Source organism: Lissotriton helveticus, chromosome 1_1, assembly GCF_964261635.1.
Source record: "Lissotriton helveticus chromosome 1_1, aLisHel1.1, whole genome shotgun sequence".
Lineage (NCBI taxonomy): Eukaryota > Metazoa > Chordata > Amphibia > Caudata > Salamandridae > Lissotriton > Lissotriton helveticus.
In genome coordinates, this window is record NC_136057.1 from 1,793,072,219 (window position 1) to 1,793,090,644 (window position 18,426).

An 18,426-nucleotide genomic window follows, 5' to 3' on the forward strand; every position below is an offset into this window, starting at 1 on the left:
TCAACTAGTAAATTTATTGGGACTATCATCCACCATATATATATAACAAATACATTCAACATTGCTAGGCGGGAGACACACAGTAACAACTAGTAGCAGAATAATCATGAAATAGGTTAGTGTATCTCCTAAACATCAAAAGGCCAGCTAATGTGCTAAACAGTGAAATAAAATAAAAACAAGTTTGACTATTATACAGAGTTCTAAGGATATAAACGATGCGATCATTAGTAACCTTGACTAAGCAGAAACCAATAAAGTGCTGTGCATAATGGTCATATAAGTTAACTCTAGTCTTTGATGGCCTTAGAATGTCGATCTATGTCTCGCCCATGTCTGTCAAATGGCTGTTAAAATGCACTCGTATGAGAAATGGCCTAAACTTTAATGCAGCCATACTAATAAAAGCCTGCAATACCTTTAGGCAGATGCATATAGCCTGTCTACGTATATCCTTCAGATACATATAACCTGCAAGAGCTAATTGAGTGCTGTATGATAGTCATATGAGCCAACTCTAGTCATTAATGGCCTTAAAAATATCGATACATCTCACTGCCTTGTCTGTGCAAATAACTATTAAAATGCATTTGTGTAAAGCATGGCCTACAAATATAATGTGTCCATTCCAATTGCATTGTTTCGCCTCCCAAAAAATAGAAAATACCACCCTCCCACACAGAGGCACAAACACGGCGAAGCAATAAAAAAACCACCAGGAAAGGGATTTCTCCAGTATTGGGGTGTCTTTCATAGATTAACATGCTTGAATATTCCCCGTCGTCGAAGTGGGAGTCCCACGGTAAATAACATAGCAATGTAGCTATAGCACAAGCATATATACACAGAGAAAGCAAAAAAACCATAGAGTTTTCCTAGATAGCCAACATATCACTTCTATGATATGTCTTAGTCATTATGTTTTGGTCCAAATTCCAGCCAATCAGGTGTCAGCACCCTCTTATAGAATGTTCTCCTCAGAGGCTCAGGCCCTTAGATTTTCTACCGCATGTCATGTGAAGGGAGTCTCCCAAATCTCTCAGAAGCCTATTTTTGGATTGTCTACCACTAAGAAATCACTCTTCATGCCTTGTGGTAGCTGTGGAAAGCAGAGACTTCATTCTGAAGACCCTCATAAAAAATGTATTGATTGTCTGTATCCTGAACATCAGGTTAAGGATTGCAAGATATGTAGGACCTTCTCACAGAAGACCTTGAAAGATAGGGAAGGCCGTCTCCTTCTGTGGCTAAAAGCGTTCCGTCCTATCATACAAGGAGCATCGGTGTTGGTTCAAACGGACAACACAACGTGCATGCACTACATAAACAAACAGGGGGGCACAAGATCCATCCTACTATCCCGTCAGGCTCAACAGATTTGGGAATGGGCTATTCAGCATCAAGTCGTCCTTTCAGCAGTGCATGTTCCGCGAGCATCAAACGATCTTGCGGATTCTCTAAGCAGGTCCTCTACAGCGAATCACGAATGGGAGTTACATCAGCCCACACTGAACCACAGTTATCGGGTATGGGGTCGCCCGAATCTAGATCTTTTTGCAACATATCAGAACCGCAAATGCCTGTCCTACGCAAGTTGGCTTTCCCAACCAGAGTCATGCGGAAATGCCTTTTTGATGAATTGGTCGATAATATATGCCTACGCTTTTCCACCAATCCCTCTGGTTCCCAGAGTTCTTTGAAAGATGAGGAAAGAAGCCTGTCAAATTATTCTAATCGCTCCCAGGTGGCCGAGGCAAATATGGTTCACGTAACTCCTGCTTCTGCACCTGTGCGATCCGATCATCCTTCGCCCTCTTCAGAATCTCCTGACCATGGATCAGGGCCAAGTTTGCCATCCCGACCCAGCTTCTCTATGCTTAGCGGCTTGGAACCTCAGCACTATAAATTTCTGCATTTGGACATTCCTCAGGATTGTAGAGAGGTCCTAGCAAAAGCAAGAGCACCTTCAACTGTGAAGACATACAAACTCAAATGGAAAAGATTCTGTCTATGGTGCAGTGGGGCCCAGGTGCACCCTATACATTCCACTCCTGAGCAACTTTTGGCTTTCTTTTTGCAATTGGCAAAGCCAGGCCTCTCGTTCGCCACCTTAAAGGTTTTTCTAGCAGCAATCTCACGATTCCATCAGGATGGCTCTAACTCTCTTTACTCTTCCAGAGTCATTCAGCAATTTTTTCCCGCCAATTCGTCGACCACCTCCTCCTTGGCGTCTAAACATTGTCTTGGCACAACTAATGAGACACCCTTTTGAGCGAATTCATAAAGCTGATCTTAAATACATTACTTGGAAAACTTCTCTACTTCTGGCTCTCACTTCCTCACGTCGAGTCAGTAACATTCAGGCGTTTACTACTAAACCACCTTTTCTGCAGTTTACTAAGGACTCCGTATTATTACGCACCAATCCAGTTTTCATCCCTAAGGTGCCGTCAGACTTCCACCTCAACGAACCAGTTGTTTTAAAGTCCTTTTTTCCTAATCCTCAGACATCAGCAGAAAGAGCACTCCACTCCTTGGATATTAAAAGGTGTCTGAAATTCTATCTTCAAATGACAGCGACAATACGTAAATCGGACCCGCTTTTTGTGGCCTATGGGATGATGCGGAAGGGACATCCAGTCACCAAACAGACAATTGCACACTGGATTTCTTCTGCTATTGCCTTTTGCCATCAACAAGCAGGAAAGCCACTTCCTACATCTGTCAGAGCGCATTCTACCAGAAAGGTTTCCACGTCCACGGCGCTTTTTGCAGGTGTGCCTCTTCATCACATTTGCAGAGCTGCAACATGGTCCAGCAGGCACACTTTTACGAAGCACTACTGTCTAGATGTTGCGTACAATGCTGCTTCAGCTGTGGGGCAAGCAGTACTTCGAAATCTTTTTAAATAAGGTGGCCTCTGTTGCTTCCCTTCTCCTATATACAAGGTACTTTCTTCTTCAATGTTATATACTTTAATCTTTTGTACTGTACATGATTATGGTTATCATTATGGTATCATTATTAAGATGATTGATCAGTACCTTGTTTTATTCTAATTTTACTGCTCTCTGCTCTTATTCAAGCATGTGAATCTATGAAAGACACCCCAAAACTGGAGAAGAACAGAAGTTACTTACCTGTAAACTGTAGTTCTCCAGTATTGGTGTCTTTCATAGATTCACATGCGACCCACCCTCCTCCCTTCAGAGGCTCTCTTTCTCTCTCTTGATCTCCTGACTCTATATTACTCTGTGCTACGAACATCTGAGGGCCTGAGCCTCTGAGGAGAACATTCTAAGAGGGTGCTGACGCCTGATTGGCTGGAATTTGGACCAAAACATAATGCCTAAGACATATCATAGAAGTGATATGTTGTCTATCTAGGAAAACTCTATGGTTTTTGCTTTCTCTATGTATATATGCTTGTGCTATAGCTACATTGCTATGTTATTTAACGTGGGACTCCCACTTCGACGACGTGGAATATTCAAGCATGTGAATCTATGAAAGACACCAATACTGGAGAACCACAGTTTACAGGTAAGTAACTTCTGTTCTTCTCTTTTATAAAATGAGACACAGCAAAAAACTGTTCTCAGGATAAGGCATGGGGTTTTAATTTGTGCAACATTCTCTAGCAGAAAGGCCTTCCCAGATGTCACTTGAACAACATTCAAATGTATATAGAGATATGTACATGTGTACATATGTACAAGCAATAATTACACAATTATATGTAGGCAGATGAATATGTTAAATGCATGGAATGAAATACAAGCAGATAATATGGATATCCACTCCAATAAAACAGAAATATATATATACAGTAAATACATCAGATTATCATAACCACTGAAGACTTGATTGTGCACACAGACACACTGATACATCACAATGAAAACACCTCAGATTATTATAACCACTAGAGACTTGAATGTGCACACAGACACACTCACACATCACAAAGTCAATACTCAAAAATAAAACACCTTACCCACTGCAAACACTGCATCTTAGCCCACTCCAGACTGGGAGATTCACAGACGGGATTAAGAGCCTTCGCAAACCGGGTTCTGCTGTACTGAAGTATACGCGTCCGCCTCCATTCAGATTCTAAACAAAATCCCAGTTTCCAAGTCAACAAACCTCAGATTTATAATCTCAAAGCTGTAGATGTTTCTGAGAGGCCCTCCTCTGCGCCATGGAAACCTACTGGAGTTGGCTACTTTCGGTGCAAGCATTCCAAAGGCAGTTCTCACATTTTTCCTGCGCTCTTACATGTTCCAGTCCCTTCTCTAAACGAAGCTTACGAAAGTACAGCAGACAATCTCCAAAAACAACCTTGAACGTGAATAGCCTAAACAGCTTGAGTAATCTGGGGGCCTGTCCTTGTGCGCTAAAAAGAGTCAGAATTCAAGATGGCAGGAGGGCATGTCAAAGCCAATAGTAAGAACTTCATAATACGACCCAATGTACAACATAATGCGCATTTGTGCACCACTGCCTATAGCATCACATACTTCATCTCCCAATATACAACATAATGCACATTTGAGCACCACAGCATATAACATTGCACTCCGAGACAATAAGTACATTCCACACCACCTCTCTCTCTCATGCTTTCAAATGCACATCACACACGTTCTGTTCCTGGCAAGGCTGTTCTACTCTATGAAAGCTCTCCCACTGTAAAACAACAAGGTTACACAAAAGAAATCTTCAACCCACTCTAAAACAACAAGGTTACATGAAAGAAATCTTCAAGGAAAAAAGAGAAACAATTATTGGTATAATCATGTAAGCCAGCTCTGGTTTTAATAACTTGAAATGCCAGTCCTTTCCAGCTTAAATGAAATGACTGTTAAATATATTCTTAAGAAGTGTGGCCAAACTACAAGTCAATACTATCAAGCATTTTTTCAATAATATGAGTACCTTTAATCTTAGTGGGTCGTGGGGATTCTACACAGTCCGGGGCCAATATCTTGACTTGATTTTTAGCACTCACTAGTGCATTAAATGCAACTCTGCGGTGGCAGCACAGCAGTTGTGCTTTACTAGGCGCGCTTGTTCTTTACTAGGCGCACTTGTTCTTTACTAGGCGCATTTGTTAACCTCCCCTGGCATTTGAGTCTTTTGAAACTTCTTATCATTAATCCAAAGTCCAATACTGTTCAATCAAGGATAGAACTTTTCTAAGCCACTGCACTGGTCAGCTCCTTGGGCGCTCGGATCTGCCCACCGTTTCCTTCCATTGTGTCATGGCGATGACGTTTCTCTTGGTCTTAGGTATTCTAAGACAAGCAAGTCATCTCCTGTAGCCCATCAGCTCCGCAGCTGTCTGAGTAGACCACAACTCTCTTTATTAGCCGGCTCCAAGGGTAGACTAATTTCTCTCAGTTTCCGCAACTGATGGTACCAGCTTTACTTCCCTGCTGGAGTTAGCAGGAGCATCAGCGCATCACCTCTTTCTGCTGCTTATCAGTAAGCAGGAGGCCAATTGTCTGCCCATGGTAGCCAAATCGGCCCAAGTTTGAAGCTGCATCAGAGCTCTTAGAAAGCATGTTTCCCTGAGAGCTCGGGCTACAGGACATATTTAAGACTTTGAAAACAATTAACACTGGCTGCCTGTTCTTATAAGGTGGATTCCTTGCAACAAGTAGTTGGTAGCTCTTCTCAGGTCTTCCTTGACACAATTAGAAAGATCCATGAGGCTATCTGATTGAAAATAAGTGAGCCCACTGAAAGTTGCTGTATAAGAAGTATAACTTTATGTACGGTGGTGTTTGAGAAATGTCAGCTATTTTTTTTTGTCAGATTTGGAAGATCTTTAAAAGTAAGGGCTCAGTGTCTCTTTCAGATGGTCTGTTAAGACAGGCTGTCTTTTCATGTAAAAAAAGCAAAGTAGGTCCGCTTCTGTTAAACATAGTCAACTCATCTTTTAGTGTAGAGATGGTTCCTGTGGAATTTAAGGCAGAAAACATTTGCTGGCTAATTAAAAAATCAACACTGGATGCCAAACATTCAGCTCTTTCAGGCCTATTTCCTTAATGACATATCCTACAAAATTACCAGGTAAAGGTTTCACTCTGCAGATTCATTATTATGTGGAGGGTAATGAAATACTTGATGATTTCGACACATGCTTCAAGTTTGGAATGCGAGATTTCTGTTGTCAACGACCTAAGACTACTGTTCTTTTAGCAGACTGATCGTGTTGGATCTGCCAACTTTGTTCAACACCGTTGACCGTCAGTTGTTTGCCCAACACATTTCAGAATGTGGGATTTTAGGAGTGACACTATGCAGTTTCAGTCTTTTCTTAGTGCTATGATTTGGGCGGTTAAGACTGGCGCTTTCATGTCTGAAGCTAAAACCAGTTCACTCAGGTTCTGCAGTGCTGGTCAATTTTACCCCTGCAGACGATACACAGTTGCTTTGTCACTTGCAAGAGCAAAACTCCCTCGGACCTGGCAATGAGCACTCCCAAAGTGCTCAACAGTCTCTGGGAACGAAAGAAAAGGTTTTTTTTCAAAATGTTATCTATCAAAACCAGAAGTCATGATGACACAGAATCATCCCAATAGTCGGGATGGTGGCCTTTGGCCAGAATCCCTAGATGCACAGTGCCATCCATGCAGCTTAATAGGTGCTGTGCTTGATGTTAAAAAGACCTGGCGGCCACATCTTATGTCTGTTTTTTATCATTTGCAAACTCAACCACTTTAAGTTCCTCAAGAAACCAATAACATGACTTTTTATCAGTTAAGGTCCTACTTACTGTTCTTTCGTATTTGTTTGGTATGTACCCCAAGGGTTTACCTATTGCCCCAAAAGAATCTATGTGTGTATATATATTTGCAGTTAATAAAGAGACTTATAATAATCATAAAAAGAATCTCTGGATAAGTATAGTTATCCCCGAAAACCTTCCATCCAGTCAACAATATCCCCACCCATAAAAAAAATACTTGGTTGCTCCTAGTGACAGAGCATACAGCCACCAGTGTCCACTTGGGGACATAGTTCAGTGACTGGTATCCAGGGACGAGTGGCACATTTGTCTTGTAGTTGGGGAACAATGGATTGCAGCGGGCAGCTCCATCTGACGGTCTGAAAAGGTGTTTCTCCAGTTTCGAGGAACGTTCTGCTGCTGGTCAAATTTCACTGGCTTACTGTCTGTGAATAAAGCCCACTTCAGATTTGCTCAGGAGTGCAGTATTTTGGCCTCTGTCTGAAGGGCAGAGTGTGCGTTTCACTCAGGCTGAGGGATCCTACCCTAGTGACAAAGTGAAATGGCCTGGAATCCTCCCAAATCCACCAGGTAAATAAATGGCAGGGGGAGTGTATGTTCGACCTTGGATGTCCAAGATGGACATTACCAGCCCAGTACAAAGAAAACCACCCTTTTAGACATCACATATAGATGAAGTTCAATGGGTCTCAGCACTGAGAAGTCCATTAGTAAGTCCGACATTCCAAAACAGACAGTATGCATCCTTCCTACATGTCAGGATATGATGAGGCACAGAGATCCCAGTTATGGTGACTGAAGAAACATTTTACAGGAGAGAGAGCAGGTAGACAGTTTCACCTCTGGGGTTCATGTAAAAACACCTGAGGGCCTGGCTCCAGTCTCTCTGCAGCCCCAGCCAGTCACCACATGGGCTGTGTTGAGATGGCAGCAGCTACTCTCACTCAGATTGAGGGTACACTTTAGGTTTCCGCCTGACATCAGAACCCTCCTCTATTGTCGACCAAAATGTAAAACACATGGAGCACCATTTGTGGACTTAGATCAATACCGAGCTCACTGGGGGGAAATACCAGACCACATTCAATGTTAGGGCAGCACAGCTTTCCAGAATCATGCAGAGGACTTTCATTCAGACATGGGCATGGGCACCCACACACTGCTCAGCTAATGCAGCTCCATCCTGGCCTACATCATCCCTGCTCTTGCAGTACAAGGGACCCACACAGGACTCGGCCATTGCCCTTAAATCCTGACATGATAATCTAGTACTGGGACTTCATGCAGCTCTTATGCAATACCTATTTATTTGACCTGCTAACTTCCACTGCTATTCCATGAGAAGACACAGCTGTTGTAATGCTTCAGTCCACACATGGCTCCCCGGGTGTACCTTAGTCTGATCTGTCACCCCCTGCTTTTCCAGTAGTGAGAATAACACACAGCTGTGCCGATGGACCCTTCGCCTGTCAAAAGGTGATAGTCACAACACCCTCTTCCCTGTCTCCCCTGCAGGATGGTGAGATGGTGCTTCTGGACGGGGGCTGCGAGGCATCCTGTTACGTGAGTGACATCACTCGCACCTGGCCAGTGAATGGCAGGTAAGTGACTGGGGTTGTGGTGGGGGGGCAGAAGAAAGAAGTTGTGAGAAAAGATGTTAAGAGTGCTTAAGCTTTCTGGACACGGTTTCTATCCTCAAGTCTGTTCACTTTAGTGAGTCTCACATTGTAATTTCCTTCTCACAATAGTGCAACACATATAGCGTATACCACCTTCACAATAGTGCACCACGTACTGTCATACACTTTAGCAGTTATGCCATGCGCCGCATTCTTATCACCTTCATACCAGTGCAAGTAGATTTCACATAATGACTTCACTTTGTGTATGCAAATTGCACATACCCCCTCACATTTTGGCATAGTATCCCCAAAAGTGATTCGTCAAGGTTCTGCCGTTATTTGAACCTCGGAAATTGACTTCGATGTGAGTTTCCTGGCTGGATATTTTTTGATTGTCAACCATTGGTTGATCTCTGACATGGCTGTGTTTTGTCAATGAGTGGTGAAGTATCTGGCCACAGGGGATGATAGACTTTCACATGGTGATGTGTCCCAGTCATTTTTTTTTTAAGTTTCCTTTGGCATTCATGATAAACAGGTTCAGTACCTTTTCTTCCAGGCATCTGTGTGTGATGTGAATGTAGTCCTTTGGGATGAGAGTATCACTGGATTCCTTTGCATACTCATGCGTGACTGTGTCAAGAGGTGGATCGTTTATTTCTTTTATGAAGAGTTTGTTTTGCAAAACCACATTGCTGCCGGGGCAGACACGTGCTTATATTGCTCAACAGGTAAGATGGACGGTGGTGTATTATAAAGTGCCTGTAAGTGCTGTTACAGTGACAGCCACTGAGGTGATCTGAGCACACACAGGAGACTGGGTTAGCGAGCAACATCATTTGCGCACCCCTGGGTGCCAGAATCCATGAGTTCCGTTGAGAGATCCAGAGGGCGACAGTTGGCAAATTCCTTTGGGACCTCACCGAGGAACTGTGCTATTTGGTGGAATTCCTTGGCCAACTCAAGGTCAAGCATAAGTGTGGTTTCCTTTGAAACTTTATTTGGGTAACTGCATCATTATCCTTCAGTTTACTGAAAAGAGTGAGGTGGGATCGCAGGGTATTGATGTATGCATTCTAGTTTTATTTTCCATATCCCCTTGCCCATATGTGTGTATTATAATTCCTGCCGATGCACTGCCTGGATCTTAGAATCCCAGGGTGTTAAAGTCAGGAACGCACACTGTGATTGTATGCAGCAGTCCTCCCAGAGCATGGTGCTTGGATTACTGCAGGAGGAAGCCCCAAGAGTGCCCAGAGTCTTAGACTAGTTGCATAGGGGCTCTTTGACTTTGGCTAGTTAGAGGACCCGCTGTTCTTGTTTCATGCGGGTACATCATCCACTGTGGCTCATTCTGGGAGCTCTGTTCTGCTGCTGACGTCAGCATTTCCACCCAGTTCATCCCACAGCGGCCTCCTCCGTGTTGAAGTCCTTAAAATCTGTCCCAACCCCTTACACTTTCCGCCATACTTCACACACAGAGGAATGCTGCAGAAACTGCATAGCTCAAAGGGAGAGAGGCGGATGGGATTTTTGGCAGCACACCTCCCTTCTCCTCTCTATCCAAACCATAAAGTCCTCTGCACCAACCTATTCCTCGAGGAGGAAAGAGGTATATTAGGCTCTCAGTGGGTTTCAGCCTTGATAACAGGGTTTATTCTCCCAAATTCCTTATTAGACTAGGTTAGGACCTAAGTAAAAGATAGCAGATTAGCTGTTTTCCTGTTTCCATAACTGCACAAGAAGCTTTTCAACAAAGTAGACATACTCAGCCACCACTTCCCGTTTCTCTCACTACTGCAGTTATTATTGTCCCTACAGAACTTACAATGGATACAGCTCAGGCAGACCGCAGTTCTCGGCCTGTGACCACAACAACAGCAGATTTAGATCCTGTCGGCTGGCCCTGTTGGCAGGCACAATCAAAACAGTCACATGCCTTTACAAAGCGATACGTAATGATCTCCAGCAACCAATGGAGGGCTTGCGCAGGCAGTGGGAGGAAGACCTGGGGATCCCGATCCCTGAAGCAGGCTGAGATACCATAGTAGAAAGGGCACAAAAGGTCTCACGAAATGTGCATTAAGTTTATAAACGACTGTATCTTGAATAGGGCTTACCTTACCCTGGTGAGAATTGGGAAATACTTCCAATCGGAGAAGGCAGCTTGCCCCCAATGTGGGGAATGGGAAGCGCATGTTCTACACATGCTCTGGGATTGTCCCACCTTGAGTGCCTTTTGGGAGGAGGTCATCACTGTAGTCAAAACTATCAGTAACAGAGAGATTCCTCACACTCCAGGTCACTGCCTACTGGGATGGTTCCGGCACACATCTAAAACTAAAGTTACAGGAACATTTGAAGATCTTGCTTATGTCTTGGCCAAGCGGGAAATTACTAGGAACTGGAAATCAATGAGAGGGCTGAGTGTAGTAACATGGAGGAGAGAACTGGAAAAATGGGCTAGATGCGAAGGGAGAATACTCCTGAGGGAAGCCTGACGTTGCATAGGCACACTGGACGCAGCCAGGGCTTGGGGAGGACTAGTTGACAACTTGGTGGCAACGGTTTCTGACGCTAATGCGGCCTTCACTCACGACCTTCCTTGCCAGAACAGGGAGGAGAGGGAATGGGAAGGGCTGCACTTCTAGCGGCCTCTCTGACTAACGCCCCCAGCTCCCATATCTCGAACATGCTACGGTATGGCGACCTCTAAAGAGTAAATACATGCCACACAAAGCTGACGACATCAAAGCGAGGAACGACTCAAGGGGAAGGGTGGGGTGTAAGTTAGGAATGTTAATGATGTTGAAGGAAACGGGGACAACAATGACACCAAATGGTTCAATGATACACAGTAACAATGATTGTAATACAATGAGGAAGTGCATAACCAAATAAAATCTAATAAAAAAAAACAACAGCAGATTTAGATGTCTGCAGTCGGCTTGCAGTCCACACAGTCCTTAGATCAATGCCTTCCTCTGGTCGAACGTTGTGCAGAACCATGTGATCTGCTACCAGAATAGCTTTGGAACACTAACTGAGATCATTTTCGGGACTTGGCCTACAAGAAGAGCTTGGAGCCTGGGTACTACTTGTTTTTTATTTAATTCAATTTTAGGGCAGAAAAGGTGAGAAGGTGTGCTGTTCTCTTGGCCCTTCCAACTGAGGAGACGTCACAAGACTGTTGCTGTCTAACACTTTGACTACTCCAGAATGAAAGATTTCTTGGCTATTGTGAAGGAAATTTTCAAGTCTATTAAAGACACGGAGCCAAAGATGATACTTTAACTTGCTCCATTTCATTAGTCATCAGCACATCCATTTCAAACAAATAAAATAATTCAAGAGACTACAAATCCCAAGAGTCCGATGAAGTCCAGCAGTCCACCAGCCAGGCAGCTCTCTCAGGCCCAAGATAAAACCTTCAAGGTAAAGCACTTTCTCTTTCTTTATGCAGAAGTCTCCAGAAGCAAAGGCTGTTTATTGGAAGTCTTGTTTCTGATCACCACCTGTAAGACAAAAATCTGAGTTATCCAAACTCTTAAGACCAGAAGTCAAAGATCAACAACTGTATCCATTGCAACAAAATCAACAGAATACATGACCCTCTATATTTGTAGTACCATCTGAAAATCCGTAGCCAATTGCATGCCTACACTAACATATACACAAGAGTACCAGCTTGAGGGTAGGAAGAAATAATCACTTTCCCTTCGGATGGCATAATCTTCGTCTCTTTGTCCTTAATAGAATTGAAACCTTTCTTCACAATAGGTATGAATTGTTTCATTCTATATCAGGACCAGAGGCTTCAGATTGTTTGTTCAAAGCCTACTCGCCACTGTGGTTGCTACATCCTCAACAGGTTTAAAGTAAAAACCTTTTAAAAGTGGAGTCCAAAAAGCAGTCTGCTGCCCTGGGGATATCCGCCAACCCGCCTCCCACCGTGAAGGCCTTTGAAGCCATTGCTCCTCGGGTAGAATGTACCCCAGAGTAGCGGTGTCAATTTCTGCCTCAGACATCACCCAATAAACCCACTTAGTAACCATGGGAGAAGAAACTTGTTTAAAAGGTTTTCTTCAATTAACTTATCAACTGCCGGGCACCTGCCAGTCTGACCTACTTGGTGAGGGTCTGCTAAGTCTGAATGCATCTCACCATGCAGAGCTTGTGATATTCTAGTGCTTCCCTTATGCTCAATGGAAAACCAAAAAGTTGGTGAGCAGATTGTTTGAATTAATCTCAGCTACTTGTAATTACGCGAACATGTTACGATCTGTTATGTTTTACGTTTGCTGATAATGCCACTCATAGGAGAGCAGGCCTGGCAATTCGTCTGAACTGTTACTTGTGCGATGGAGCCAACTCTGATTTGTGTATGGGTGGTGCCAATCTGTAATTGTACAGACTAGCCAAATAAGAATGGACTGGAATGTGGATTTAGCTTAATTACCAGTTTGCTGTGATTAATTAATGCATTCCACCTTTCAGATCTTTGCATTGTCCCCTTTTATTCAGGGGCCTTCTTGGTTACCACAGGTAGCTAGATTGATGTAAATGCTGTGGTACAATACACCACCCCTCAAACATCTATTTTTAATTAAGAGACCTGAGCGCATTTGACCATTGCTGAGCAGACTCTAGACATTCCCACATATTTTCGCATTTGCGTAAATGGCTCAACGTGAAACAAAATTCTAGTGCATTTTGGGCGGGAGCTGTAAAAAGCTTCGATTTAGATCATGGGCCAAGAAGGACTGAAGGTTAAAAATGTCCTGTTATTAAGGTCATTTAATTTTTTTTATAAAGTAACGTACTAACTTAACTGGGTATGGAAGTTATTAAGTGCTTTCTGTTGTGTCACTGGTTCTGGATATCTAAACTCTTCCGCCTCTTGCGTACCCATGCTATAATGATATTGCTAAATTGTACTACTTGGCCGTTTAAGTGGTAATGTAAGGGTATTGTGGCAGTTGAATGCCGTGGCAAATATTACGGCCAACGGGTAACCTTTTACTTGCCTGTGACTTCAAGAAAACGTGTTTCAGCTGTATTACGCTGTCAGTGCGATATGGTCACTTCAGTGGATGTTTGGGATTTTGGAAGGGGTTGGTTGCCTTGATGTTGATGAGGCTGAGAGCCATTAGACACGATGTCTTCACTCACACATATCCTTCTCATTCCATTGCAGATTCTCTGAACCCCAGGCTTTGTTGTACCAGGCTGTGCTGGAGGTGCAGAGAGGATGCCTCAGCCTATGTTCCCCTGGGATGAGCCTGGAGAACATCTACAGCATGATGTTGACCCTGATTGGGCAGAAGCTGCAGGAGTTGGGGATCCTACCTGCGAAGTGCAGCGAAGACCAGCTCTTCAAGGTACCCGAAGCTTGCAGCAAGACCTCTAGGGCTGTAGGCCATGCTGCGGCAGCGCTGTGTGTGGGTCTCAGTGCCAGAACAGCAGTGGTGCTGCAGGTTAATGTTGACCTTTGAGGGGGCCAGGACACATATAGCAGAACTGTTGCAGTGTAAGATTTAGATGCACTTGGAGATCTGTGTTTAGTCCCACTACTAGAATACCTGGTATGCTGTAGGTCAGGATTGTGATGCATTGGCAGAGCAGTGGGTAATGTAGGCATAGCTATTATAAGTTGTACGTTGGAAAAGTTGCCCTTTGGTCTCAGATTGAAATAGAAGTGTCCGTTGCACTTCTTGATTGTGGCACTTTGTCAGAGATGTTGTGCCTCAATGCAGCGGTAACCAGCGACACTGCGCGAGAACAGTCTTGCCTCAGTAAAGCAATAATGACTGGGGCTTTAGGAAGGTTGTGGATGGTTTTCACTGCACCAATGAGCGCTCCACTGTCAAAGCAGTGTGGGTGGTGTTGCTGGAACATCCTGTGCTGTGGCAACGCTGCACGGTGGCAGTACTGCACTAACAAGTTGTGCATTGACAGACCTGTGGATGTTTAAAATTCCACTTTTGATCATTGTGGGAGATGTGGGTGTTTTTTTATTTAATTAACAATTTGTGCACTGATACATCTGTACTGATTTGCACTGCATTAATGAGTATTTGATAGCGGTACATATTTTTTAGTGCATTCGTGAGCAGTGTTTTGACAGACTGTGCATTGACCCAGCTGTGTGTGTTTTTTACTGCTGACAGTTGGTGCATTAACAGATGGTACGAATGTTTTTATGCAGCATTAACTAATGGTGCATTTGCAGAATTATGGGGGCTTCTACAGTACTACCAAGTGAGGCATTGACAGAGCTGTGGATGCTTTTACTCTATAAACGAGCTGTGTTTTTTTTTGCTCTATTGATTTGAGAGAGCCCTGGATGGTTTTCGTTGTAGAAGTAAGGGTTGCATGCACAGAGCTGTTTATGGGTTTTATTGCACTGGCAGAGCTGTGATTGGCTTTTGTTGTAGTAACAACAGTGCATGCACAGAGCGGTGAATGGTTTAACTGCAGTAACGGGTGTACTTTGGCAGCGCTTTGATGCTATAAACTGGACTCCAGACTGGTGCATTGAAAGCTGTGATTTCATTTTTACTGCACTAATGAGCAATGTGTTGACTGAAGTGTGTATACATTTTATGGAAACAAGCTCTGCATTGACAGAGATATACTGCACTAAGGAGTGGTGCATTGACAGCGCTGTATGTAGTTTTCATTGTGGAAACAAGTTGTGCATTGACAGCTATATGCATGTTTTTACTGCACTAATGAGTGGTGCATTGACAGCGCTGTGGGTGGTTTTCATTGTGGAAACAAGTTGTGCATTGACAGCTATATGCATGTTTTTACTGCACTAATGAGTGGTGCATTGACAGCGCTGTGGGTGGTTTTAACTGTGGAAACAAGCTCTGCATTGACAGATATATATGCATGTTTTTACTGCCCTAATGACTGGTGCATTGACAGCGCTGTGGGTGGTTTTCACTGTGGAAACAAGCTGTCATTGGATATATATGCATGTTTTTACTGCACTGATGAATGGTCCATTGGTGGAGCTTGAACCTTTGTAGGAAAAGCCCAACACTGTGGTAGAGTTGTGATCTCAGTGCAGTATTTACAAGTGGGTGGGTGGGTGAATTTGAATGCACAAATGAGTTGTGCGTTCGGAGAGGTGATTAGTCGCAGCTCAGTGAAACAGCCAGCACTATGTTGACCCTCTCAATTTCTTTCAGGCGGTCCGCAGGTTCTGCCCCCACCATATTGGCCATTACCTGGGGATGGATGTCCACGACACCCCCGAGGTGTCCCGGTCCCTACCTTTGAGGCCCGGCATGGTCATCACTATCGAGCCAGGTAGGTGATTGAAACTATAGGTCCAGTATCAAGAACAGGAATAAAGACTCTACATAAGCTGTAGTTTTACCCAGTGGGTATTGTAGGTTCTTTGTGGGAAGGCTGCACGCATGAGTTCTGGGCACCATGGAGAGGTATGTGAATGTCCAGGGTAGGGGATGATAGAAAGATGGGGTTCAGAACAGGCAAAATTCTGTGAACAGTAAAAGGAAGATCACATATTATTCAACAGACAACCAGCCAAGATGTATAGGGAAAGAAATGGGAGAGATCACTCAACCGCTCCAGCACTGGGTTGATGTAACAGGGAAATATCCACCTTAGACGACTTCCGTGTCCAAAGGACACACAGCTGACCACTGATGAGCTAACACCAGGTACGGAAATGGAAATATAGAGCTGTCTTGTATAAGAACCAATCGATGCTCAAAGCAAAGGCTCTTAAAGCACACGTACACTAAGAAGAAGGGAGCTAAAGAAGAGGCTTTATGTGATAAAGCAGCATCCTATACAATGCGAAACAGGCCTCCCAGGAGAAAGGAGCTGGAGGGGCAGCAGCGTTTCCAGGAAAACTTAGGCTGAAACTGGAAAATGCAAAGCAAGGTAGAGTGGACCTCTGGGGAGGTGGGGATTATGTGCTCCATTTGAAAACGTAAACAAACATTAATTTGCAATACAGAATTGATAGTTCAGACACTAGGCTCAATGGCACACAGTAGGAAGATAAGCTGAGGGGCATTACAGGGTTAGACTCTGAATTCTGGCAAAAGACATACATGGAAAGCCTTAATTAAACCACCAGAAGGGTGCATTTGGAGGCTGATAATAAAGTAAATCCTTCACATAGGACAGGATTGGTGTCCAGAGGCTCAAGGATGGTAGGAGGGAAGATGGTAGGAGGGAGAGGGACAAAATCAGCAGTCTGTTTTCGTTAGGCATGCGTGACAGCATTAAAGGAAATTGCTCAGAGCACTCCAGGAACAATCGTAAAGCAGTAGAAAGGAGCGAGTCCACAAGGGCTTCTGGATCCACCTGCAAGATGCATCTTTTGGGAATGCAGCAGCAGGATAGGACTGTTAATGCAGAGTACCTGAGTTTTGAGTGGAGATGTCTGAAACAGGTAGCATATTGGGAATGAACATTAATTTACGAATGATTGACTGTCAAGACAGCATGTAGACTGGCGGATGAAAACTCCGATCAATTTGGACTTCAGAGCAGTATGCACATGATGAGATGGCGTTAGCATGCCCGGCGGCATAGTGTGTAGACACAGTAATCACCATAAACCTGTTCAAGGTGCACTCTGCACTGGTGGGGGACATTTGATTGGTTGTTCGGGTATTGAAGCCTGGGGCATAATCTACTCTCCTTATTCTCTTTCTCCCACTTCCTCATCCTTCAGGTATTTACATAGGAGAGGATGACCCTTCAGTCCCCAAGAAGTTCCGTGGAATGGGGGTGCGCATTGAAGACGATGTGCTGATCACTGAGGATACCCCACTAGTTCTATCTTCAGACTGCCCCAAAGAGATCTATGACCTGGAGCAGATCTGTGCCCGAAGTCCGCGAGCCTGACATCACACTTTTGGTGATGGCTCTAGGTCCTGAACACAAGGGTGGGGGCAAGCAGTGCCCACCCGTCCAACCCATGAACACTGTCAAGACAGAAAGATGGACTCTGATTCCTCTGACCACCATTTACAGACTTATTATACGTTTATATATTTCTATTTATCAAGTGTTTGTGCAAAATACCTGTCCCAGGAGCTCTGTTTACACTTGTGGAACAATGATGTTTAATATCTGTCGCCCAAAATTACTCAGCGAGTACGCATGGGCGGTAGTATATTTAGGCACTGACTCTAATGTTAAGTGCCTTTACTGCAAGCCCTGCCTCTTCCTCCCTGGACAGACAGACAGACGTGGCGAACACAGGCAGCTGAGAGTTTTTATCTATAAACCTTTGCAGTGTTTGGACTGTTCATAAAGTGTTAATAAAAGTGCCTGTTTGATATTGAAGCAACGTTGTCTACTTGAGCAGGCTGGTGTGACCTCTGCAAAGATCACAGTTTCTTACTTTAAATGTTGCTTTGGAGAGAAAATGGCCTGGGCCCCCAACTTCCACCTGTTGAAAGTACAGCCTGGTTGGTCCCTGTTGCATGTCCTCAGATAGAGAGTTGCGTCAGCCTCTCTATCCAGGTGGCCTGAGGCACATGTTTGGGTCTCGTTGAGCTAGGCTGCACCAACTGGTGCATCATTTCTTTCATCTGTTCCTTGCCAGAAGAAGTGGGTAACAATCAAACCTTTGAGAAAGTTAACTGTTCCCTTAACACAAGGGTGTTCACCGTGGCTATGTGGGCTTGGCCCTGGTAAGTTTTCAGGATGTTGTGCATATAAGAAAAGTGAGCTAATAAACGTTTTGAGCTTACATCTAAAAAACGAAATGTCTGAAAATCATTAGTGTAGTAAAGTGGATCATGATGTGGGGAGGACAAGTGTCCACTTCAAAGGATAAGTACACCACCTGCTGAAACAAATTAAATAAAAATGAACCTTAGTTCAGTCCTGGGTAATGTGAGACAAAGCAATCATGCTTAAATCAAAGGCAGTGTGTAAAGTATTTAAACTGTGCATATACCTTAGAAAAAGTCAGCCAAAACCCAATAAAATTCCACAACCAATTTTATTTTTGTTGTGCCTTTATAGCCATACAGAAGGTCA

The 18,426-nt window shown here is 43.9% G+C and overlaps 1 protein-coding gene across 2 annotated transcripts in view; it reads left to right on the forward strand.

Moving 5' to 3' along the window:
- The window catches only part of XPNPEP3 (X-prolyl aminopeptidase 3), a 160,524-nt gene extending 142,800 nt beyond the window's left edge, over positions 1 to 17,724 (forward strand). For both annotated transcript variants that reach the window (XM_078640651.1, XM_078640654.1), the window contains 4 exons: positions 8,276 to 8,361; positions 13,580 to 13,763; positions 15,582 to 15,702; positions 17,108 to 17,724. In XM_078640651.1, coding sequence (XP_078496777.1) covers positions 8,276 to 8,361; positions 13,580 to 13,763; positions 15,582 to 15,702; positions 17,108 to 17,280 — 564 coding nt within the window. In that variant the 3' untranslated portion in view covers positions 17,281 to 17,724. The remainder of the gene's footprint in view (positions 1 to 8,275; positions 8,362 to 13,579; positions 13,764 to 15,581; positions 15,703 to 17,107) is intronic.
- The last annotated feature ends 702 nt before the right edge of the window (positions 17,725 to 18,426 follow it).